We start from the raw sequence: 23,094 nt of genomic DNA, 5'->3' as shown, positions 1-23,094 counted from the left end.
CTGCAGTAAGACTGCGCTCAAAGTGCTAGTTCTGGTGCTGGCGGCTGCAGGGATAGGTGTGAGATGTCCGACTCCTACTAATGAGGCCATTAATATCAGGAGCAGCAAAACCCCTTTTTTTTCTCAAAGCAGTTTTTACGTGTATAGTGTGCAAAAACCACACAAATCCATGCGACTGCTCAAATGCAGATTTCAAAACGTTACCTAGAAGTCCCTTCCTGACGAGATTTCTGCACTGTAAATGGGACAAGTATGCGCACGTTTATTAACCTGATTAAATAGGGCTAATCTGCAGTCGGACCCACGGCATTCAAAACTACAACTCTGACCACGGATCTCTGCCACAGATTTTGTGCAAATACACAGGATTTTTCAGATACAATATATATTTTTAGCATATAAAGCATACTCTAAGCCTATGCAGGACGAATTTAAAATGTAAAGTGAATTTCTGCTACAGCGGTAACTTTGGATTTCTGCTGCAGATTTTCTTATAGATAATCGGGGCATAACTATTCTGATACACATGAAAGAGGATGTGGAAATCCTATTCACTTGCATGGGACACAGATTTCGCTACACAATCTGCATTAAATCTAAAAACGCGTGAACACACCCATAAGGAACTCAAAAATAGGATAGCAAATCTTCACAAGTGAAATAATTTTCATCAAGGAGACATCTGCATCTTTTACAACCATGCGTCTTATAAAAACACGAACAGAAGTGAAGAATTACGCGCTGCATGCTGAAATCCGATTCTAACTAGTTAAAGGCTTGAAGGACGCATTTCCGAACTTTTCCTCTGGGGTAGATGTAGGACCCCACTCACGGGGGTTGTGGAGCGCATTGATGATGTGCTCTCCTTCCAGGCATTGCCATTTCATCTCACAGCTGCTGTGTCGGGAGATTAGACGTGTTCTGTTAATAGCACCGAACATAAATATGTGGATCACGTCTGAGGAGAGTAAAAGCACAAAAAAGGCACCACCATAAAAAAAAGTTTGGGGAAATGAGTGGCTGAAAAGTAAGATAAGCTACAGGCAAAGCGTTGGTGAAGATTTATAGTGTTACAGAGGGCCCCGATCCACATGACGTTAATGGAGAAGCTTGGTCCTCTGGCAGCAAAGAAACAATGAAACACATTCAGAAATTGAAGCTAAAGGGCTGAGCAGAGATATAGCACCTCTACTCTGACCTCTTGTTGCACCACTTCACAGAGAAGTAATATTGTCATCAGTAGCAGACATTTAAAGGAGAAGGAGGCCTTGCTTGTGTTATCAGAGTCTTGGCTAACCTGGAATTTCATTCATGATCTGGATACAGCTCTGTTCACATTCATGACCCCATTACATGAAGCAAATGACTGGCATTCCCATTGTAATATAAAGAAATGAATAGGTTTAAGGTACCGTATACTTTTGTATGGAATAGCATAACCCTAAGCCCAACTGATACACAAGAAAATGCCATCAATGTTTTTACCCTATATGATCATTTCAATATAATGCGCTCACCGCATAGGAGAGATTTTTTATTAATTTAATAGTTTGAACTTTTCGGACGCAGCGCTATGTAATATGTTTATTTATTTATTGTTTATATATTTTATATGTAAAATTGGGAAAGGGGGGATTTAAACTTAATATTTTAGGGTACTTTCACACTAGCGTTTTTCTTTTCCGGCGTAGAGTTCCGTCCTAGGGGCTCTATACCGGAAAAGAACTGATTAGTTATATCCTCATGCATTCTGAATGGAGAGCAATCCGTTCAGGATGCATCAGGATGTCTTCAGTTCAGTCATTTTGACTGATCAGGCAAAAGATAAAACCTCAGCATGCTACGGTTTTATCTCCGGCGAGGCTTTCTCTGCATAATTCTTTAGGACAATGCATATGGCACATAAAACTAGGTTAAAGGGGTTTTCCAGGAGTTCAATATTAATGACACTTCTTCAGGATAGGTCATCAATATCGAATTGGTGGCAGTGCTCCAGACTAAAAAATAAATAAAATACCTAGTAGCTATTGGCTCCTGAAATGAAAAATTTAGGAGCCAAATTAAATCTTTAGTTGCCAAATCAAAACAGAATCAAAATTTTGGAATCGTGACAACACCATGCCGATCAGTTCGGCGTAGGGTTGTTTCGATACCAAAATTTTGATTCGCTTTAGTCACCATAAAAAAATAAGTATTGAGATACTCAATACCACGCCCAAAAAAAAAAAAACACACACACCAAAAAAAGCCGCGTGCATCTCGCATTTTATGAAACGTTCGGCCCATAATAGAACAGTCCTATCCTATTTTTTGGGGTGACAAAAAAATGGCAAATCGCATGGTTTTTATTTATTTATTTCCGTCACGGCGCTCACCGCATAGGAGAGATTTTTTAATAATTTAATAGTTTGAACTTTTCGGACGCAGCGCTATGTAATATGTTTATTTATTTATCGTTTATATATTTATGTAAAATTGGGAAAGGGGGGATTTAAACTTAATATTTTAGGGTACTTTCACACTAGCGTTTTTCATTTCCGGCATAGAGTTCCGTCACAGGGGCTCTATACCGGAAAAGAACTGATTAGTTATATCCCCATGCATTCTTAATGGAGAGTAATCCGTTCAGGATGCATCAGGATGTCTTCAGTTTAGTCATTTTGACTGATCAGGCAAAAGATAAAACCGCAGCATGCTACGGTTTCATCGCCGGCGAAAAAAAACTGAAGACTTGCCTGAATGCCAGATCCGGCATTTTTCCTCACAGGAATGTATTAGTGCCAGAACTGGCATTCAAAATACCGGATTGCCGGATCCGTCCTTCCGGTCTGCGCATGCGCAGACTGGTAAAAATGTGTAAAAAGATACAAGACTGATCCGTCTGTCCGCATGACAAGCAGAGAGATGGATTCGTTCTTGCAATGCATTTGTGAGATGGATCCACAGCCGGATGCATCTCACAAATGCTTTCAGTCACATCCAGATTGGCGGATCCGGCAGGCAGTTCCGACGACGGAACTGCTTGCCGGATCACACTGCCGCAAGTGTGAAAGTAGTCTTAGTGTCTGTGTGTTGTTGTTTTTTTGCTTACCATTAGCCCCCTTAGGGGCTGGAACCCTTGACCTATTCACCCTTAGGCCCCTTTCACATGGGCGAGATTTCTGTGCGGGTTCCATGTGTGAGGTGAACGCATTGCACCCGCACTGAATCCAGACCCATTCAATCCATGAAAATCGCAGCATGCTCTATGTTGTGTGTTTTTCACGCAACGCAGGCCCCATAGAAGTTAATGGGGCTGCGTGAAAATCGTAAGCATCCGCAAGCAAGTGCAGATGCGGTGCGATTTTCACGCATGGTTGCTAGGATGAAAGTCTATTCACTGTGTTATTTTCCCTTATAACATGGTTATAAGGGAAAATAATAGAATTCTTTAATACAGAATGCTTAGTAGAAGGTCAATTGAGGGTTAAAAAAAATAAAATAATGAACTCACCTCCTCCAATTGAGCGCGTAGCTGCCGGTCTCCTGTTCTTTCTTCAGGACCTGTCAAAGGATCTGTGGTGACATCACTGTGCTCATCACATGGTACATCACATGATCCATCACCATGGTATTGGACCATGTAATGAGCTCAGTGACGTCACCACAGGTCCTTTGACAGGTCCCGAAGAAAGAACAGGAGACCGGCAGCTACGCAATCAATTGGAGGAGGAGAGTTCATTTTTTTTTTTTACATTTTTTAACCCTCATTGGTACTGCGCCACCAATGTTTAGTATACTGGGGTGTTGGGGGGGGGGGGGGACGCACTGTGCCGCCAATGTTTATTATACCGGGGTGTTGGGGGGGGCGCACTGCGCCACCAATGAAGATAACTGAACTGTTAATACAAATACAGGAGGCGGGTGCCGGAATCAAATAGCCGGCACCCGACCTCTATGACAGGGAGCTGCGATCCGCTGCAGTTAAGCCCTCAGGTACCGCACCGGAGAGGTTAACTGCTGCTGATCGCAGCTCCCTGTCATATAGGTCGGGTGCCGGCTATTTGATTCCGGCACCCGCCAGCTGTATTTGTCATAACAGGTCAGTTATCTTCATTGGTGGCGCAGTGGCCACAGCCCCTCCCCTCCTCCTCCTGTCTCTTCTTATTGGCGGCAGCACAGGGGGGGGGGGGGGGGGGGAAGGAGAGACTCCTTCTCCACTGCGCTGCTGAGAAGAAAATCGGCGGTGGGACAGAGAACTATCATCTCCTGTGCCCGCCGCTGTATTCAACTGCAGAGCTGCGGGTCTAGTCGCAAATGGTGACAAGACTAAAAAGTCTTGTCGCCATTTGTAAATTCTAAGTCGCATTGACCATTTTGGTCGCCATCTGGAGCCCTAGGTGGGACGGCTGGCACTCTGCTCATCAGCTGTTTGAAAGAGCCTCCGGTGAGAACTGTGGCCTCCTCACAGCATACTAAGTACAATGCGGTACACTGTCTAATGGCTGTGCTCGATATCGCAGAATTGGGAAATTCACTTAAATGGGACCTAGCTGAGCTTCCATAACGTCAATGGCCTAGGAAGAGGTCCAGGTGCTCACCAGAGTGACCTGGCTTTTTCAAATAGCCGATTGACAAGGATGCCAGAAGTCAGACTCCCACCAATCGGGTATGGATGACCTATCCTGAGGAGCGGCCATCAATGTTGAACTCTTAGAAAACCTCTGAGTTAGGTCCATGTTCAAGGGTAAAGTGGTTGTCCCCTATGTTAGGGATGAGAAGTATATTCCTTTGCCCAGAAAATGATGATGGCATACTGCACCAACCAATAGAAGCAGGAATTTCAACAATTAAGAAAAGGGGCTTGCTGGGATCAGGTATTGGCATACCATAGCAAATTGCATATCAAAATGTAATTGTTAACTGGAAGCATTATTGGGAGGCTGGAGAACAAGTCCTTTTATTGGGGCCAATGGCGAGCTTCAAAAATAGCCAAACACCACATAGCAGTGAATAGAAGGGTGAACGTGCTTGCACGATGTGCTCTCCATTCACCTCTATGCAACTTTCGAAAATAGCGCTGTGGTCGCTCAGTTATTTTCAGAACTCCCATAAAAGCAGCCAAACTAGAGACCAAGAGATTAATTGCCAAAGAGCAAAACTAACCCTAAAATGTTTTTCAATTATATAAATGGTAAAAAGTATAAATCTCAAGGTGTCGGCCCTCTACAGAGTAATGAGGGGGAGTTGCAGAGAGCGATTAAAAGAAAGCAAAAGCTATAATATATTTTTTTCTCTACTGTATTCACTGAAGAAAATAAACTGTCAGATGAAATGCAGAATGTAAAAGTTAATCCCCCATTAAAAGTGCCCTGTCTGAACCAGGAAGAAGTACAGCGGCATCTTAAAAAGATTAAAATAGACAAATCGCCAGGACCAGATGGCATACACACCCGTATCCGAAGAGAATTAAGTAATGTCATAGCCAGACCCTTATTTCTGATATTTAAGGACTCTATACTGACAGGGATTGTTCCAGAGGATTGGTGCAAAGCAAATGTAGTGCCAATATTCAAAAACAGAGCCCGGAAACTATAGGCTGGTAAGTTTAACATCTGTCGTGGGTAAACTGTTTGAAGGTTTTCTAAGAGATGCTATCTTGGAGTACCTCAAGGAAAATAAGCAAATAACGCCATATCAGCACGGCTTTATGAGGGATCGGTCATGTCAAACTAATTTAATCAGTTTCTATGAGGAGGCAAGTTCTAGACTTGACAGCGGCAAATCAATGGATGTCGTATATCTGGACTTCTCCAAAGCATTTGACACTGTACCACATAAAAGGTTAGTATATAAAATGAGAAGGCTTGGACTGGGAGAAAATGTCTGTATGTGGGTAAGTAACTGGCTCAGTGATAGAAAACAGAGGGTGGTTATTAACGGTACACACTCAGATTGGTTCACTGTCACTAGTGGAGTACCTCAGGGGTCACTATTGGGCCCTACTCTCTTCAATATATCTTGTAGAAGGCTTGCACAGTAAAATATTTTTTTGCAGATGACACTAAACTGTGTAAAGTAATCGACACGGAAGAGTACAGTATACTGCTACAGAGGGATCTGGATAGACTGGAGGCTGGGCAGATGAGGTTTAACACTGACAAATGTAAGGTTATGCACATGGGAAGGAATATTGCAAGTCACCCATACATACTAAATGGTAAAACACTAGGTCACACTGAAAAACCAGTGTCAAGCAGCTGCTGCCAAGGCCGATAAAAATGGGTTGCATCAAAAGGGGCATAGATGATCGTGATGAGAACATAGTCCTACCACTTTACAAATCATTAGTCAGACGACACATGGAGTACTGTGTACAATTCTGGGCTGCTGTGAACAAGGCAGACATAGCAGAGCTGGAGAGGGTACAGAGGAGGGCAACTAAAGTAATAACTGGAAAGATTATCAACATTAGTGTTATTCACTTTAGAAAAAATGTGACTGATGTATAAATATATCAGGGGTCAGTACAGAAGTCTCTCCCATCATCTATTTATCCCCAGTACTGTGACTGTAACAAGGGGACATCCTCTGCATCTGGAGGAAAGAAGGTTTGTACACAAACATGGAAGAGGATTCTTTACGGTAAGAGCAGTGAGACTATGGAACTCTCTGCCTGAGGTAGTGATGGCAAGTTCACTAAAAGAGTTCAAGAGGGGCCTGGATGTATTTCTGGAGTGTAATAATATTACAGGCTATAGCTACTAGAGAGGGGTCGTTGATCCAGGGAGTTATTCTGATTGGAGTCGGGAAGGAATTTTTTTCCCCTTAAGTGGGGAAAATTGGCTTCTACCTCACAGTTTTTTTTTGCCTTCCTCTGGATCAACTTGCAGGATAACAGGCCGAACTGGATGGGCAAATGTATTTTTTCGGCCTTATATACTATGTTACATAGCTCTGAATGGAGAGCATGCCTCAAATGTGCCGTGTGCTCTACTCCACTTCAGGGGCTTCATTCTCTATATAGGACTGGATACCAGGGAAGGGACTCGCACCCATCTGACACTGATGGCATAACCAAGCAATATGCCATTAATGCCCCAGATGGGACAACCCCTTTAATTCGGACAATTAAAGCAATACGTGGGAACACTTACATACGGACGTTCTTTTGTGAAGCAGCCTTCTTTCTACCTCTTTAGCAGAACTATGAACTAGTGTCACGGACACTCCCGTGACAGGTGCCAGGAGATCAGAGAGACTGGCAACACGCGGGTTAATGTGAATAGTTCCTTGTGGATCATTTGTGTCTGTGTTTTGGTAATGACCACACCTTTGGCAGGTGTTGTTGGTTTGGTCATTTAACTTGCCTTATTTATTTCTGCTTCCCCTTTTGGGGGTGCGGTTTATACCTTCAGTTTCTGGACTCTGGCCTAGCTGGTTGTTGGATCTTGGTTGAGCTCCTGGCGCTGCCTTTGCTCCACATGAAGTTAAGTGTCGTCTTCCCTATTTGTATTTTGTTTGTTGTATTTCACCGTCTTTTGTATCAAGGCCTGAGGGAGACTCCTGTTCATCCGCATGGTGGGGGAATGGGTTGTCTCAAGTCCTGTCACTATACCAGGGCCCTACAGGGTGTGTTAGGGCTCTTGGTTCCTGTGTATGAACTTTCCTACCATCGTGGTCAGTTCATACTGACAGTCAGGACTTGGATTACGGTTGTTCTAGGAGGGGACCTTCTCCTTTACCCTAGTTATCAGGCCTAGTTCCTATCCCCTTTCCTCCTGTGCTTGGTGTGGAGTTCCCCACCCACACCGCATCCGTGACAACTAGGTACAAATGATTGCACATTTCTTAATGCAGATGGAACATCTGCACTTTGGATGTTCCATGTTGCAGATCACACCCACAGTATACAAAATCAGTATTTTTTTTAAACCTTAATAAACAACCTCCTTGATGGAACATAAAAAAAAATTTAAAAAAATTATAATTATATAGTTTAAAGGGGAATCTGTCACCTCCGGCAAGCTAATATGTAAAGAACACCAACCGCTGATTCTGGAGACTCTGTAATTTGCATGCTAATGCACATGCCTCATCCCCTGCTGTGCACCCGCAAACCAGCCATAGGATGCACGGAGAAGGCTCCTGCAAATGCACACAAAATGTAGAGGCGCATAGAGGGGAAATGGGGGTGAGAAATGAAAGAAATTACTAATCCAGAGTGAGAGGTATATGACCAAAGGTGACACATCCCTCTAAAGCGGTTGCTCCATGGCCTGATGTGTAATGTCATATAAAAAGCTGCGCCCAACACACTAAGTCCATAGGTACCAGGGGTAAACACTGGATATGGCAGTAGATAAAAGTGGTCACAAGATCTACCCACGCAACTGCCTCCCCAGGTGCATGCTCTATTGGCCAGACACAGAGAGCGGTCAGTGCATGTGTAGATGGACGACATCCGGTAGCCTGAAACAGTGCTTACACGTCAGCCATAGAAAGTGAAGAGGCACTTCAGTGTGTGTGCAATATTTAGAGTTTCATATGGCATTACACATCAGGTTATGACATTTTTGAAATTTTGTCAGAAATTGGCCAACAGCTTTAATATTCTACCATTTGGTCCTTTTCAGTCTCGTCCCTGGGAGATCAGCCATTTCCCCCTTCCTCCTCCGTAAAAAGCCATCACGCCCTACCCCACTTGTCTGTCTAGCAATAGGATATATATAATATAATATATATATTTATATTATATTGTCGCGGTACACTCGGACCCAAACCCGAAAATGGAAGGAACCAGGAGTATAACATCATCCATGTTTTCTGCAAAAGACCAATAATGAACATGCAGAAAATTCTGGAGACTGAGCAACACTGGAGGCAGGTTTTCTCTGGTTTACCGTCATCGTTAATGTCTACGATTAGTGGTCCTGTAACCTCAAAATACGTCTGCAAAAGAACAGCAGTGCGGAAACACTTACCTGAATTTGTTCTGGGGTCCATTGATCCAGGTTGACAGACTTAACTCTTGATATGTGAACACCGAGGTTTCTATGAATTCCAGCACATCTGATGCAAATAAAAACTCCTAAGTTCCAGGAAGCCCATCTTGGACCTAGAAGATAATAAATTAGACGTTTTCATTACAGATTTGCTGTTGCCATGCAGTACGTGTACAGGTGGGTACACAAACAATGTAAAAATACTAAAAGTAATTGTTTTAGATTTGCCCAATAAGTAAAATGACTTCATGCTGCTCTCCCATTAAAGGGAATCTGTCAGAAGTTTTGACCATGAAAGTTGCTAACAGCACTAGGATGGGGCTGGGGAGAGCACCGCAAACAAACTTTTCATCTAGTTATCCCTTCCCAACCACCTAACATAAGTTTACATCAGCCGTCAGGTGTTCAAAAATGGCTTTGATCATGATTAAGAACCTTTTTGGTTCTAAACATGTCGGTCTGACGGAGGTGACGACCACTGCTTTGTATACAGATTTTATCTACGATGGAATAAAGATGTGGCAGCGTTTTAACCTACTACGTGCTGGACGTTTCTTCTGTTTCAAGTGTCGACATTGAGCCAGCCTTGGCTTGTCTGTGGCACTGTGGATTATTATTGGTGAGCTTGACTTTTCTCTGTATATTCTTCAAAAATGACACCCGTTCGCGAGCGCAGGCACTCGTGGCTAATGTATGGGATCAACGATAACGCGGCATCTTAAAAGGTCAAAAGCCAGGAGCGCATACTTCCCACCGTGCACCGGCTCCGCCTAGCGAGGATAGGGGAGCCGGATTGTGTGTGGCAGCGTTGGTCCTTCTAAATGATCCGAAGCTAATGCACATTCCTATGCCTGTGGCTGGGCTCCATAGGAACACAATGTAATCCTTATAGACACCAATGCTAATGCATTGAAGTCTATGAGAGAACCAATCTAATGATTGCCTGTTCAAGTTCTCTAGAGGAACTATTAAAAAGTGTTAAAATAGAAACAAAGTTTTTAAAAAAAAAAACATTTTAATCACTCCCACTTTACAAAATTAAATTAAAAATATATTAACAAAAAAAAAAACATCTTTGTCATTGCCGCATGCAAAAACTCCTGTACTATTATAATATAAAAAAATTTATCCCATAAGGCAAACTGCGAAATGGAAAAAAGTCAAAGGATGATTTGCTGTTTTTTTTTTATCGCTTCACCTCCCACTAAAAATTTAATAAAAAAAGAGTGATCAAGAAGTCATATGCCCCGCAAAAAAAAATAAAAAATTAGCCCTTCTACAACTCTGTACATAAAAATACAGTTATGGGGGTCAGAAAATGCCAATGTAAAGAAAAAATGTGTTTTTACAAAGTTTTATTTCAGTATTAAAATGCAAGAAAAGCTACACATGTGGTATCGTTGTAATCATACCGGAAAATGAAAGTAACAGGTCAGTTTTACCGCATAGGAAACGCTGTAAAAAGAAAAACATGTAAAACTGTAGCAGAATTGTGTTTTTATATAATACCACCCCTTTTGGAATTCAAAAAAATTATTCAGAGGGATTGCTCATCTTACGTTGGGTTAGGGGAAGGAAAAAAAAAACCAAACAAAAAAAAAAAAACAGAACTTTGTTTTTTCCTTTAAAGGAAATGTAATTAGTTTGTAGCTACTTTCTGTACTACAACAGTGATTCTGCAAATACTAATCCTGTAGACTAAACCTAAAACCAAGTAGTCTAAAGATGCGCCAAATTTATCACAGTGGCTCACGCTAAATTATTAGTGTGTTGCACTTTGCCGTGTTAGGCTACTTTCACACTTGCGTTGTTCTTTTCCGGCATAGAGTTCCGTCACAGGGGCTCTATACCGGAAAAGAACTGATCAGGTATGTCCCCATGCATTCTGAATGGAGAGTAATCCGTTCAGTTTGCATCAGGATGTCTTCAGTTCAGTCGTTTTGACTGATCAGGCAAAAGAGAAAACCGTAGCATGCTACGGTTTTATCTCCGGCTAAAAAAACTGAAGACTTGCCTGAATGCCGGATCAGGCATTTTTTCCCATAGGAATGTATTAGTGCCGGATCCGGCATTCAGAATACCGGAATGCCGGATCCGTCCTTCCGGTATGCGCATGCGCAGACTGAAAAAAAGGTGAAAAAATAAATGCCGGATCCGTTTTTGCCGGATGACACCGGAAAGACGGATCCGGCATTTCAATGCATTTTTTCGACTGATCAGGCATTTTTAAGACTGATCAGGATCCTGATCAGTCTTACTAATGCCATCAGTTAGCATACATTTTGCCTGATCCGGCAGGCAGTTCCGGCGACGGAACTGCTTGCCGGATCTCTCTGCCGCAAGTGTGAAAGTAGCCTTAGACACTTTAGTCTAACTTTACACCACAAATTAGTTGTCTTACTTTGTCTCAAATTATGGCACAATTTTGGAGCACTGTAGAACTTGAAGCCATGCCTAGTTTTCTTGTAAGCCATCCCCCCCTGAGGGGAAAAAGACGTCTACAACACACAATAAAAGGTTCATTCACATGACCATAGGCTGTCCGTGAATGTGCTGGACAGGCACTGCCCGTGTGAATACAGTATTGCAGCGAGGACCCATTGACATGAATGGGTCTGCGATCCGCAATATACGGCAAAAGATAGGATTTGTCCTATATTTTTCAGTGCGGAGACATGGACCCAGAAGCCCGCGGTTGGTAGTGCTTCCGATCCATGCCTCTGCTCATCACTGCGCTGCATCTTGCAGACCATTCATATCAGTGGGTTCACATTCATGAGTCACATGGTTGGTGCCCGTATACTGCGGTCCCGCCGTTTTTTTGGTCCACAATAGTCACGGACGGAGTACAGTTGTGTGAATGAGCCCTAAGATGTAAGGCACATACAAATTATGTTGAGGAAATCAAGCAGATTCCTCCATGTGGCCGTACCCTTAGGGCTCATGCACACAAACTTTTTTGCGTTCAGTATACTGCCCGTTTTTTTTTTAGTTCAGTAAGCGTTACTTATACTGATATATAGTGTCTCCGTGTGCATTCAGTTTCCGCATTTCCGTTCAAAAGATAGAACATGTCCTATTGCCCACAAGCCACATTCAGTGGCTCCATTTTTGGAGAACCATCTATTGGAAATTTTATGCCCAGTCCAATATAATTACTGTATACTGCATATGCCATACGGAAAAACGTAACGTAACCGGAAACACTACTGAAACAAAAAACAGATCCGTTAAAAAAAAGCCCGCAAAACACTGAAAAAGCCATACGGTCGTGTGCATGAGCCCTTAGGGTGGGTCTCCACGTAACTGAAAATACAAAGGAAAAATCTGCTACAATTTTTGATTAACTTCTGTAGCAAAAACCGAGACCTAAACCGCAAGTATTACATGTGGTTCTGCCACAGGAAAGGCAGTTGACTTTACTCGCTCCATTGCAAAGGGTCAAATCCACAAGAGAGATCCGCAGCATAAACTGACACGCTGTAGATTTCAAACCCGTACTATGGGTAAATTTCCTCAGCATTTTTTGTACACAGCGTGTAAGCGGTATTTCGTAAGGGGAATCTGTCACCAGCGACCTCCCTTTCAAATGGTTTGCATAGACATATGGGGGAAGATTTATCATCCCCCTTGGGTCTGAAAAGTGGCGTTAAAAAGTTGCAGGTGAGAACTTTTATCTGGGACATAAAAAAATAAAAAAAATAAAAATTGTTTCATCTCTCGGATTTTACGCCACCCTTGACAATTTCCGTAAATGGGGAGTGGCAAGGACAAGAAAGTTTATCTTCATTTACATCAGTTTTCTGGCGCAAATGAAGCCAGAAATCTATGGCAGCTCTGAGCGGTCGTAGATTTGTGGTTAGGCGCACAGACTGCAGGAGGAAGGGCCTAATTTATGATGAGGTCTGCACCAGTGGCGCAAGGGATATCAAAACCAGCGCAGAAAGTACCTGTCTTGATAAATCTCCCTCACAGCATCTTAATCAGGTCAATCACAGCCGTTTTTCTTTTGTTCATCAGAGGCTCAGTTTCCGGGAACGAGCACGGTTCCTCTGACCTGAACTCACAGCACAGTACAGTAGCCCAGAAGTCAGGTAGGAACTCACAGCATCACAGAACAATATGATACTGTGAGTTCAGGTCAAGGGAGCAGTGCTTGGTCATGGAAATGCAGCCATTACATGGTCCGAAATTAATAGAGGGGTGTGCCATGTTCAGTATCATCACCTCTTGGCCAGAGAGAAGAACGGTTACAGAGTGTTTCTTGCTCTGGAGGAGCTTCTTGTATTACACAGACAGCTCATTGATTTGAATAAGTACTGTGTAATGCTCGATTTCCCCTGTGATGGCGCTGCAGGGAACCTGAACACTTACTACCAGGTTTCCCAAACAGATTTCTGCTGATTGCTGGTGGTCCCAGCAGGGGGACACTTTTTGAACAGACTATTGTCAAGAGACCCTTGTAACAAGTAAGGATTAATCAAAGCGGAGAACCCGTTTTAAGTACTCATCATTAGTGCTAAATTGTTTCCAGTGTATGATATCTTCAAAACCTGCAGCGAAGCACCAAACGGAAAATGGATTTCCTACCCAAAGCAGAACAAAAGAAAAAGAACTAACTCTGCAAGAGGTGGAGATTGAGGAGTGAATCCGACAACCGCTGGATTGTTTATTCACTTGGTTATTTGAAATGTTCTTATTGTACTTCAAGGAAAATCCCACATGGCCTCACAGAAGAAGCAATGTGTTGTAAAGTGCCTTAGTAAGGTCGATCTAGCTGGCAGGTCACTAGAAAAACACCTAAAAAGTAACTTCACATCGGCGTATCTGCGGCTCGTAAGTGCACCTATTGTACAGAACATTATGCGGACGATAGAAAGGATTTGTCTGAAAACATTTCCCAAATAACAGATTCTGAAATGCTTTTTTGATCATCACTAAAATGTCTGGGTAACCAGCGGGCAATAAGTACACATTTTTAATGCAAAAAAATTAAGTTGCCAATTGCTATAATAAAACCACATTTTTGAGCGGTTTCAAAAGAATACATTTCATGTGGGAGTGGAAGAGGAGGTGGTGGTGTCCTCCTGGCGTAGGTTTCACAGTCTATTGTATACTATGGGTTCAAAATACTGTACTTTACATTTTCTATCCACAAAGCCAGAAGCAAACAGTTTGCTTATATTTTTTGTCATACAGTGTGCGAGAGTGTTCTCAGGTTCTAGTTCCATCACTTGGAGCAGTCAGCAAAGACCTTGAGTTGACCAAGTTTGGTATAGTCCATATGGGAAAGGTGCAGTTCCTATAAGAACTACTTCTTATTTTTCTATATAAAAGAGAGGCTCTCTAAATCAATGAAAGCTTTTTTGAAGAGGACCTTTCATGGGTCCAGACATTATAAAATAAGTAGCACGTTATGTAAGGCATAAAGCAGGGATCAAATAGCGCTTACTATTTTTCTGGGCACCGCCCAGTTTGCCCGCTGTGCCCCTGTTAAATTCTCCCGCCTGGTATGCTAATTAATAGCATCGGTACAGGGAGGAGGAGACTGCCCTGTTTCTTTCAAATATCGCTCCTACGCCCCGCTGTGCCCCCCTGCAGTTTTCCAGCTCAGTATGTTAATACTGGGCATCGGTACAGGGAGGAGGAGACAGCCGGGTTTCTTAATGTGCGTCTCCTTCTCCCTGACTGTAGCGCTGTCCAATCGCAAAGGAGAGCGTCACAGCCAGGGACAAAAAAATAAATAAAAAAAATCACCTTCTCCCTGACGCTCTCCTTTGTGATTGGACCGCTCTACAGCCAGGTAGAAGGAGGAGATGCCCACAGAGAAAGACTCAGTCTCCTCCTCCCTGTTCCGATGCTATTAAATAGCATACCAGGCGGGAGAATTCAACAGGGGCACAGCGGGCTAACGAAGCGGCGTCCAGGAAAAATAGTAAGCGCTATTAGATCCCTGCTTTATGCCTTACATAACGTGCTACTTATTTTATAATGTCTGGACCCATGAAAGGTCCTCTTTAAATCTCAAGGCCGGGGAATACCAAAGTGTGCACAGTCCAGAATTCGACTTGACTTGTGTGTCAACCTGGAAATATGTACTTTTATACACGTGTGAAAAGGTATTGTTCTTAAATACATCAATTTTCCTTCAAAGAATCTGTAGGAGGAAGGAAGTCTTCAGGCAATGCTGAATGCCAAAACAACTTCTTAAGGCCTCATGCACATGGCTGTACCTTGTTTTGCATTCCACAAATGCGGAACTGAAGGTCTGGCCCTCAATAGACCAGTCCTATCCATGTCTGTGATACGGACAAGAATAGGACATGTTCTTTTCTTTTTGTGGGGCATGTTGAAGTGCATGGGTCCGCTTACAAGCCCCCCAAAAAGGGCAGCTCAGATGTGGACTCAAAGTTCTTGTGCATGAGGCCTAAAGGAAATCCATCACCTGATATAAGGGTCACTAAACCACTAGCATGACATTATACAGGGTTCCAAACCTGTCCATCACATACTCATGAGTCCACGCAAAAAAGGCTAAATTAATTTCAAGCTTCTCTTGAGAAGAGTCCAGGACTCTCTTCCAGGGGCATCAAGTGCATGCGCACTGTACTGAGGAGGCAGCGGACATTAAACCTCTCTTTACTACACATTAAGAACATGCCCAGTGATGCAGTGTACCATTCTCAGTAGTGCAGTTTGCATGTGCCCTATGCTGCTGGGTCCTGGACATCTCAAGAAGTCAGAATTTCAATTTACTTGCTTTTGCAAGAACAGGAGAATATGCTGTGGGCAAGTTTGGGACCCTAAACCCCAGCTGCATAAAAGCATGCTTCTGGTTTAGTGGCCCCAAACCAAGTGACAGGTTCCTCTTAAGCCCCATTTGCACCGCGGCTAACCCGAAAGCAATGTGTTCTTTATTCTAGAAGAAGCCTAAGGGCTCATTTACGCGACCGTGGCCGTCAGTGCTCGTATTGTGGACCCCAACGGCAGGCCCACAATATATGGGCACCAGCTAAGTCACACCCATTGACTTAAATAGTTCCGAAATCCGCAAGATACCGCAACACGGGATTCCCGCGACCGGTGCCACAAATTGTGGTCCCCAGTGCAGGCATGAAACGCCTACTGTTGTGTGAACGAGTCTTTAGCGTACCACCGCACGGCAAAGTTGTGTCACAGCCGCGACATGGCCGTGAAAAGTCAAGTAGCAGGCCGTAACAGGCTCAAATCAAGCTAATTAGGACCGCACGGTTTAGTCAGTCTGTAATGTTAATGGCCACATGTTAATTAAAAATGCAGAACGTAACAGTGTGGTCCTAAGTAGTTTAATTAGAGCCCACAGCAGCTCACATGCCAGTACAGTACTTTACCGCTGCGTGGACGCATTGCGACAACCTCGCCATGAGGTCGTACCCTTACAATAAAAGCAGATGCCACGCAAGGCAGAAACACATGCTGACGTGGTGCCAATTAGCGCACGATTTCCACGTGTATCCCTCAGTTTTACCTGCAACGTTCTGTGGCCACCAGATTTGGCTGTGAGCAGCATTCAAACCGCCTGTTCTTACCTTTCAAAGTTCACTTCATTGACTAACCAGATACAGAATTTAATTGTGTCCAGTTGGGTATGTGGGGTACAGTAAGAAACAGAATAACCCTTCAGGGTGCCCGTGGCTCGCTAATATCCAAATAACGTGATAGGACTCTGTCTTCGGAGACACTGGTTTACAAGGAAGCCATAATAATGGCATTTTAGAAGGCAGAGACTTTTAGGTCCTTACCCGATTACAATTTCCGATCAAATGTTTTGTAAAACGCATAGGAAGAAAATAATAACTTGTTTTTCCCATCTGAAACTTAAGAAAAAACCTCACTTTTTCAAGCACAGTTAAGTAAAATCTAATTACTGCAAACAGAATTGCAAGTGAAGCAGCCGACCATCTGTGCACAATAAGAACTCCAGCACGTGCGCACAGTGGAGGGCTGGTTTTATTAGCAGCGCTGCAAAAATAAACTCCATTGTAGGAGACAAGGGTCAAGTACAAGTCTTTATTTCAGACTGTATGTGGTATTCAGTTACATGCGCCAAACAGAATGCCTAGTCTACACGCATCGAGCACCACTAATGAGCACAGGTTACGAGAAAACTAATGAGTGTAAGGGCAAACAATATAGACAAAGTAACTGCACATACTTTACACGCCACCCGGCGAGCAACAGCAATGTCAGCACACCGACAATAGGACGTGCAAAGCGAGGGCATAAGAACACTAAGGGTACTTTCACACTTGCGTTAAACTTTTCCGGTATTGAGTTCCGTCCTAAGGGCTCAATACCGGAAAAAAACAGTTTTATCCCCATGCATTCTGAATGGAGAGAAATCCGTTCAGTATGCATCAGGAGGTCTTCAGTTCAGTCACTGTACGGTTTTTGGACGGAGTAAATACCACAGCATGCTGCAGTATTTTCTCCATCCAAAATTCCAGAACACTTGCTGGATCCAACATTATTTTCCCATTGAAATGCATTAATGCCGCCCCCAAGTGTTCTGGAAAAAACGAATTCAGTTTTGCGGTCTGCGCATGCACAGACATTTAAAAATGTGAATTTTTTTTTATAACGGATCAGTTTTTCCAGATGACAACCAGAGAGACTGAACTGCAACGGAACTGCCTGCTGGAATCCAACAACACAAGTGTGAAAGTACCCTTAGGCCTCTTTCACACAGGCGTTGCGGAAACACCCACGATTTTTCCGCACGAGTGCAAAACATTGTAATGCGTTTTGCACTCGTGTGAGAAAAATCGTGCATGTTTGGTACCCAAACACGAACTTCTTCACAGAAGTTCAGGCTTGGGATCGGTGTTCTGTAGATTGTATTATTTTCCCATATAACATGGTTATAAGGGAAAATAATAGCATTCTGAATACAGAATGCAAAGTAAAATAGCACTGGAGGGGTTAAAAAAAATTAAAATAATAATTTAACTCACCTTAATCCACTTGACCGCGGAGCCAGCATCTCCTTCTGTCTCCTTTCTTCAGGACCTGGGTAAAGGACCTGTGGTGACTTCACTCCGGTCATCACATGATTCATCACGGTAAAAGATCATGTGATGGATCATGTGATGACCGGAGTGACGTCACCATTTTTCCCCATAGGAATGTATTAGTGCCGTATTTTTAATGCCAGATCCGTCCTTGGGCCTGCGCAGACCGGTAAAAATGTGAAAAAAGATACAAGACGGCTCCGCATCCGGATGACTCTCACAAATGCTTTCAGTCACATGCAGATCGGCGGATACGGCGGGCAGTTTCCGATGACAGAACTGCCCGCCGGATCACACTGCCGCAAGTGTGAAAGTAGCCCAAGTAGAAACAATCTAGTTAGACCCCTCATTGTACTGTAGATGCAATATTTTCCATCCATTGTCCTGTCCAGATTTTAAGGTTCCCATATGCTTGGATGACCCTTCCAAAACATCCAAAAAAACTACTTTCAAACTGTCAAGATTAAAAATGTAACCATATTGTGTCTACAGCTCCAGTGCAGAGCAACGTGCCTCCAAGTATACTGTGCAAAATACTACAAATTAGGCTACTTTCACACTAGTGCTTTTTCTGGATCCGGCAGGGTTCAGCAAAAACGCTTCAGTTACTGATAATACAACAGTCTGCATCTGTTATGAACAGATCCGGTTGTATTATCTTTAACATTGCCAAAACTGATCAGTCATGAACTGCACTGAAGGTCAATGGGGGACGGATCCGTTTTCTGTGTCAGAAAAAATGGATCCGCCCCTTTGACTTGCATTGTGGGTTATGAAGGATCCGTCTTGCTCCGCATCCCAGGACGAAAAGCAAACTGCAGTACACTGCGGTTTGCTCTCCAGTATGGGAACGGAATGCATTCTGGTGCACTCCGTTCTGTTCAGATCTCAATACCGGAAAATATTAAACGCTAGTGTGAAGGTAGCCTAGTACAACACAACATCACACAAGGAGGAAGGGCTTGAGCTATACACAAGTTCTCCTCAGGCTTGACATGTGCTGACCAGAGCACAGATCCTCCAAGTAAGGCTACATGCACACGACCGTGTTCAAATCCATGAGAAGGTGGTCACTGAGGCATCAGAGAAGCTGTCCGTGAAGGATCCATGTTGGGTCTGTTTTTTTTCATTGACACTGAAGAGCTGAAAGATAATTATTAAAGCATCTCTTCCTAATGATCCGTGAAACACGGGTGCAATGCACCCGTAGATTTCTATGACTGGGATGATGCAGGTCTTCATCCATTTGGACCTTGGCTCTGTATTGGCATAGGTAGAAGGGGTCAACTACAGAAGGGGGCGGATCACGGCATGCAAGAAACGCCGATTTCAAAAACCTGAATAGGCGAGACTGTGTCCCATGCTAAAAGGCAAAACAAAGAGGACTCTGAGGAGCCAGGACAAGAAATAGAATATATGGAACAACCTAGAAGCGCATGGTGCCCTCCCCCACCACTACCAATCATTACATTACAAGTGGTGCTAGAATGGTGAAAAATGCAATATAATGGGTGGATATTTTAAGGCAGTATGACATATCTACAGTATATTTATTGGGATGGTCTCAGCTGACATTTAAGCCTCATTCACACATCTGGGTCCAAACACTGATGTCTGTCTGAATACACACATTAAAATGAATGGGGACATGTGAGGCTTTATCATGTAGAGAAAGTGAATACAAGCCACTTACTAATGTATGGTCATTGTCCATATTGCTTCCTTTGCTGGCTGGATTCATTTTTTCCCCATCACATTATACACTGCTCGTTTCCATGGTTATGACCACCCTGCAATCCAGCAGCAGTGGTGGTGGCCGTGCTTGCACACTATAGATAAAAGCGCCATCCTATGTGCACTCCTGCCGTCTGGGCCACCATAGAGGCCGGTGCATTTTCTTATAGTGTGTGCAAGCACGACCATCACTGCTGGATTGCAGGGTGGTCATAACCCCTGGATATGAACAATGTATAACGTGATGGAAAAATGAATCCAGCCAGCAAAAGGAGGCAATATGGAGAATCACAGTACATTAGTAAGTGCCTTGTATTAACTTTCTCTACATAATAAATGTAATTTGCTGAAGTGAGACATCCCCTTTAACAGAAAACATGACTGCAGAATGAGCAGTGATCATTTGGCCAGGCTTCCCAGGCAGAGAAGAGCCCCTGCTGAGACAATCTGCTATTGTGCACAGTCCTCCCCAGGTGCATTGCTCTAAAAATGAAACACCTTCCTCCCTTCATGCAGCAGATTGGGGATGCTAGGAGATGAAGGAGACCAGATTCTAATTTCTTGTTCATAAATGTCATGCTGACTCCAAAAATAAGAAGAAACAGAATGGACAAACACATCTAATGAGGTCGCAAAACCTCTTATTCTATCAATGTCTTCCACATGACAATATGCTGTAAAGCACAAACAAGCAGCTACATGAGGGACACGCTTTCAATTTGTGTCTTGTTGAGATTATGCTGCCATACGAGCTAAAAGAATACTAGGAAACTTGGAGAGATTAGCCTTCAAGTCACGACAGCCAAGGCTTGTCCACAAGCAACACAAACGTGACAATTATACTGTGCATTTAGACTTGGCAAATCAAGTCTGCCACGTCAGTAGAGTGGTTCACCATTTTTTAGGAGTGACCCTATAAATCCATGTCTACTGGGAGACCCGAACATCCCATTTATCAGATTATGCACTCTACTAATTTCAGTCCGCGTCCGAGCCGCATTTTTGGTGGATGGAACGTGGAACTATTTGTTTCTATGGGGCAACATTTTATTAAAAGGTTTAGCCATTTTTTGGTGCAAATGTCTCTCTATTTACACCAACTTTACAAACGAGGCAGAGTCTAACTTTGTGCAAGATGTGCCAAATCTATCAAAAAGCATGTGCCCAGAGGTCGCGCTACATTTTTTCTGGAAGAGTAAAAATACTCCTCTTACCATTTTTGAGGAGTATTTTTAGCCGATGAGGAGTATGAAAGTTACAGTAATTCAAATAGTAGCATTAAGGGTTTGCTATTTATGCAGGGAAACCATTACTAGTACTCTAGAACTGTCTTTCATGCATAAATAGCAAATTTAGACAATTTTAAATTTAGCTGACATCATATACTAAACATAAGACCACTGTCACCTAAACAGTGCCACCAGTTTTTGCTGGTATAGACGCGAACAGTAGACTCCTTATTACAGTCATTCCTCCAACGCCTAAAGCTGGGGACACTGTTACATGAGAGCTTCCCCCTCTGCAGTGGTCTCAGATTGTAGTTAACTGCTTTTTGATAGAAAATGGACGTACTGCTATTAAGGACCATTAACTGCCTGAATAAGGTACGTTAAAAATAACTGTTCTTTTATATATAAAAAAAAAATAATCTGTTCTCCATCAAATCTGGCGATCATAGCCTGATCGCCAGATTTGGTGGAAAACCGATTTTTTTTATAAAAACACAATAAAGTTGTTTTTAACGTACCTTATTCAGGCAGTTAATAGTGGTCTCAGATTGGATGCTAATGCTACGTAGTCTTGGGGTGGCACAGAGGGCTCTGCAGGGTCAGGTTGGCACAGTATGAGGCTATGTAGGCTTAGTGTGGCACAGGGCTCTGCAGGGTCAGGGTGGTAGGCTTAGGGTAGCACAGTGTTTTAATGTACTGTATGTAGTGCACATAGTGGGATTGTGTACTTGTTATACTATTATAGTGTGATTATATACTGTTATTGTGTACATAGTGATACAGTATATAGTTTGATCGTGTCCTGGACAATAGTGCACATTGTTTAATAGTGTACGGTATATAGTGGACAGTGATGCTTTTCCTTGGCCACTACAGTGTGTGTGAACCCGACCCTAACGCTTATGCAGCCTCCTGTTCCATGGTGCTTGCAGCCTCCTCTCTTCTCCCCTGTTATCTCCAGGACTTGCATTGGCAATGAGAGTAGGGGTATCTGTAAGTCAGTCATGCTGTGACATCTGTGTATCAGCCAGGAGGCATGTGCTGGGCCCCGCACCGGGTACACAGGCACATCACAGTCTGCTGCACCTATAAGCTGCTCCTCCTTTATTTTTATGGCTATGGGACAATAGAATGACCTGCCCTGAGGGTCTCCCTCCCGTGTCCTCGCTGTCTTGCAGCTGGCGGTTAGACCCAAGTCTGAGGTTGGTGTTGCTTGCTGCTGGTCTCCTGTTGGCGTGTCTAGCGATGAGACCCTCGCTGACTTCTATAAGCAGGAGTCTGAAGCGCTCAGCCACTTTTCCTCACTGCTGAGCGCGGTAGTGAAGACGGTCCCCTAGACTTTCTATTGAGGCTGTCTTCAGTACTGCACTCAGCAGGGAGGAGCGATGGCGCTGCAGACTCATCACTATAGGGAAAAACAAGGCACTCAGATCCGGGACCCTCACTAAATTTCACTACACAGCAAGGCCACTTACCCCACCAGTGAGGATCGCGCGTCTCCTACCTCACTTCAGAGCGGTGTGGCATAAGCTCCGGCAGCCCGCTCAAACTGACCAATCACTAAGCTGCTTACTGTAAGGAGCTTTGTTATTGGTTGTTTCAAGCAGCAGCAGCATCGGTGCGCTGCCCTTGCCGTTCACAGAGCTCACTGCGCTGATGAATGGCAGGGAAAAGTCTAAGGTGTATTGGTACTCCTTAGACTTTTTCCAGGGAGTAAAATGGCCTGAACAGGTGTCTATGACGCTTGTACAGGCGTTATTGCGACCTCTGCATGTGCCATTGTGATAAACTTGTTGTACCGTGACTGCCTGGACTAAGTCTAAGCGGTCTAAATATTAGATGGCATTAGTACGTTTGGGTCGTTGTCTTCTAGCTTAGTTCTCCTCATAGAGATGTGGACTTCATTCTTTGAATCAGCTAAGAAAGCTCCTATATACTCCAGCTCTCAGACAACAGCTTATCTTCTCCAGAGCACGAAGGTCCCATCCTACTGAAGAGAACACTCCTCCTTGCTACGTCATATATGCTTTTTCTGCTGTTAGTGAAGACTCCATTACAAGATGGCGCCTATAGTTAGATAATTACATAGTTCACATA

The 23,094-nt window shown here is 43.4% G+C and overlaps 1 protein-coding gene across 2 annotated transcripts in view; it reads right to left on the bottom strand.

The window, feature by feature from the left end:
• SMAP1 (small ArfGAP 1) overlaps positions 1-23,094 on the bottom strand; it is a 237,132-nt gene that overhangs the window by 154,580 nt on the left and 59,458 nt on the right. For both annotated transcript variants that reach the window (XM_040428637.1, XM_040428638.1), the window contains exon 2: positions 8,964-9,097. In XM_040428637.1, coding sequence (XP_040284571.1) covers positions 8,964-9,097 — 134 coding nt within the window. The remainder of the gene's footprint in view (positions 1-8,963; positions 9,098-23,094) is intronic.

This window comes from Bufo bufo, chromosome 4 (assembly GCF_905171765.1).
Source record: "Bufo bufo chromosome 4, aBufBuf1.1, whole genome shotgun sequence".
Taxonomy (NCBI): Eukaryota; Metazoa; Chordata; class Amphibia; order Anura; family Bufonidae; genus Bufo; species Bufo bufo.
This window is presented reverse-complemented; position numbering and strand designations above follow the sequence as displayed.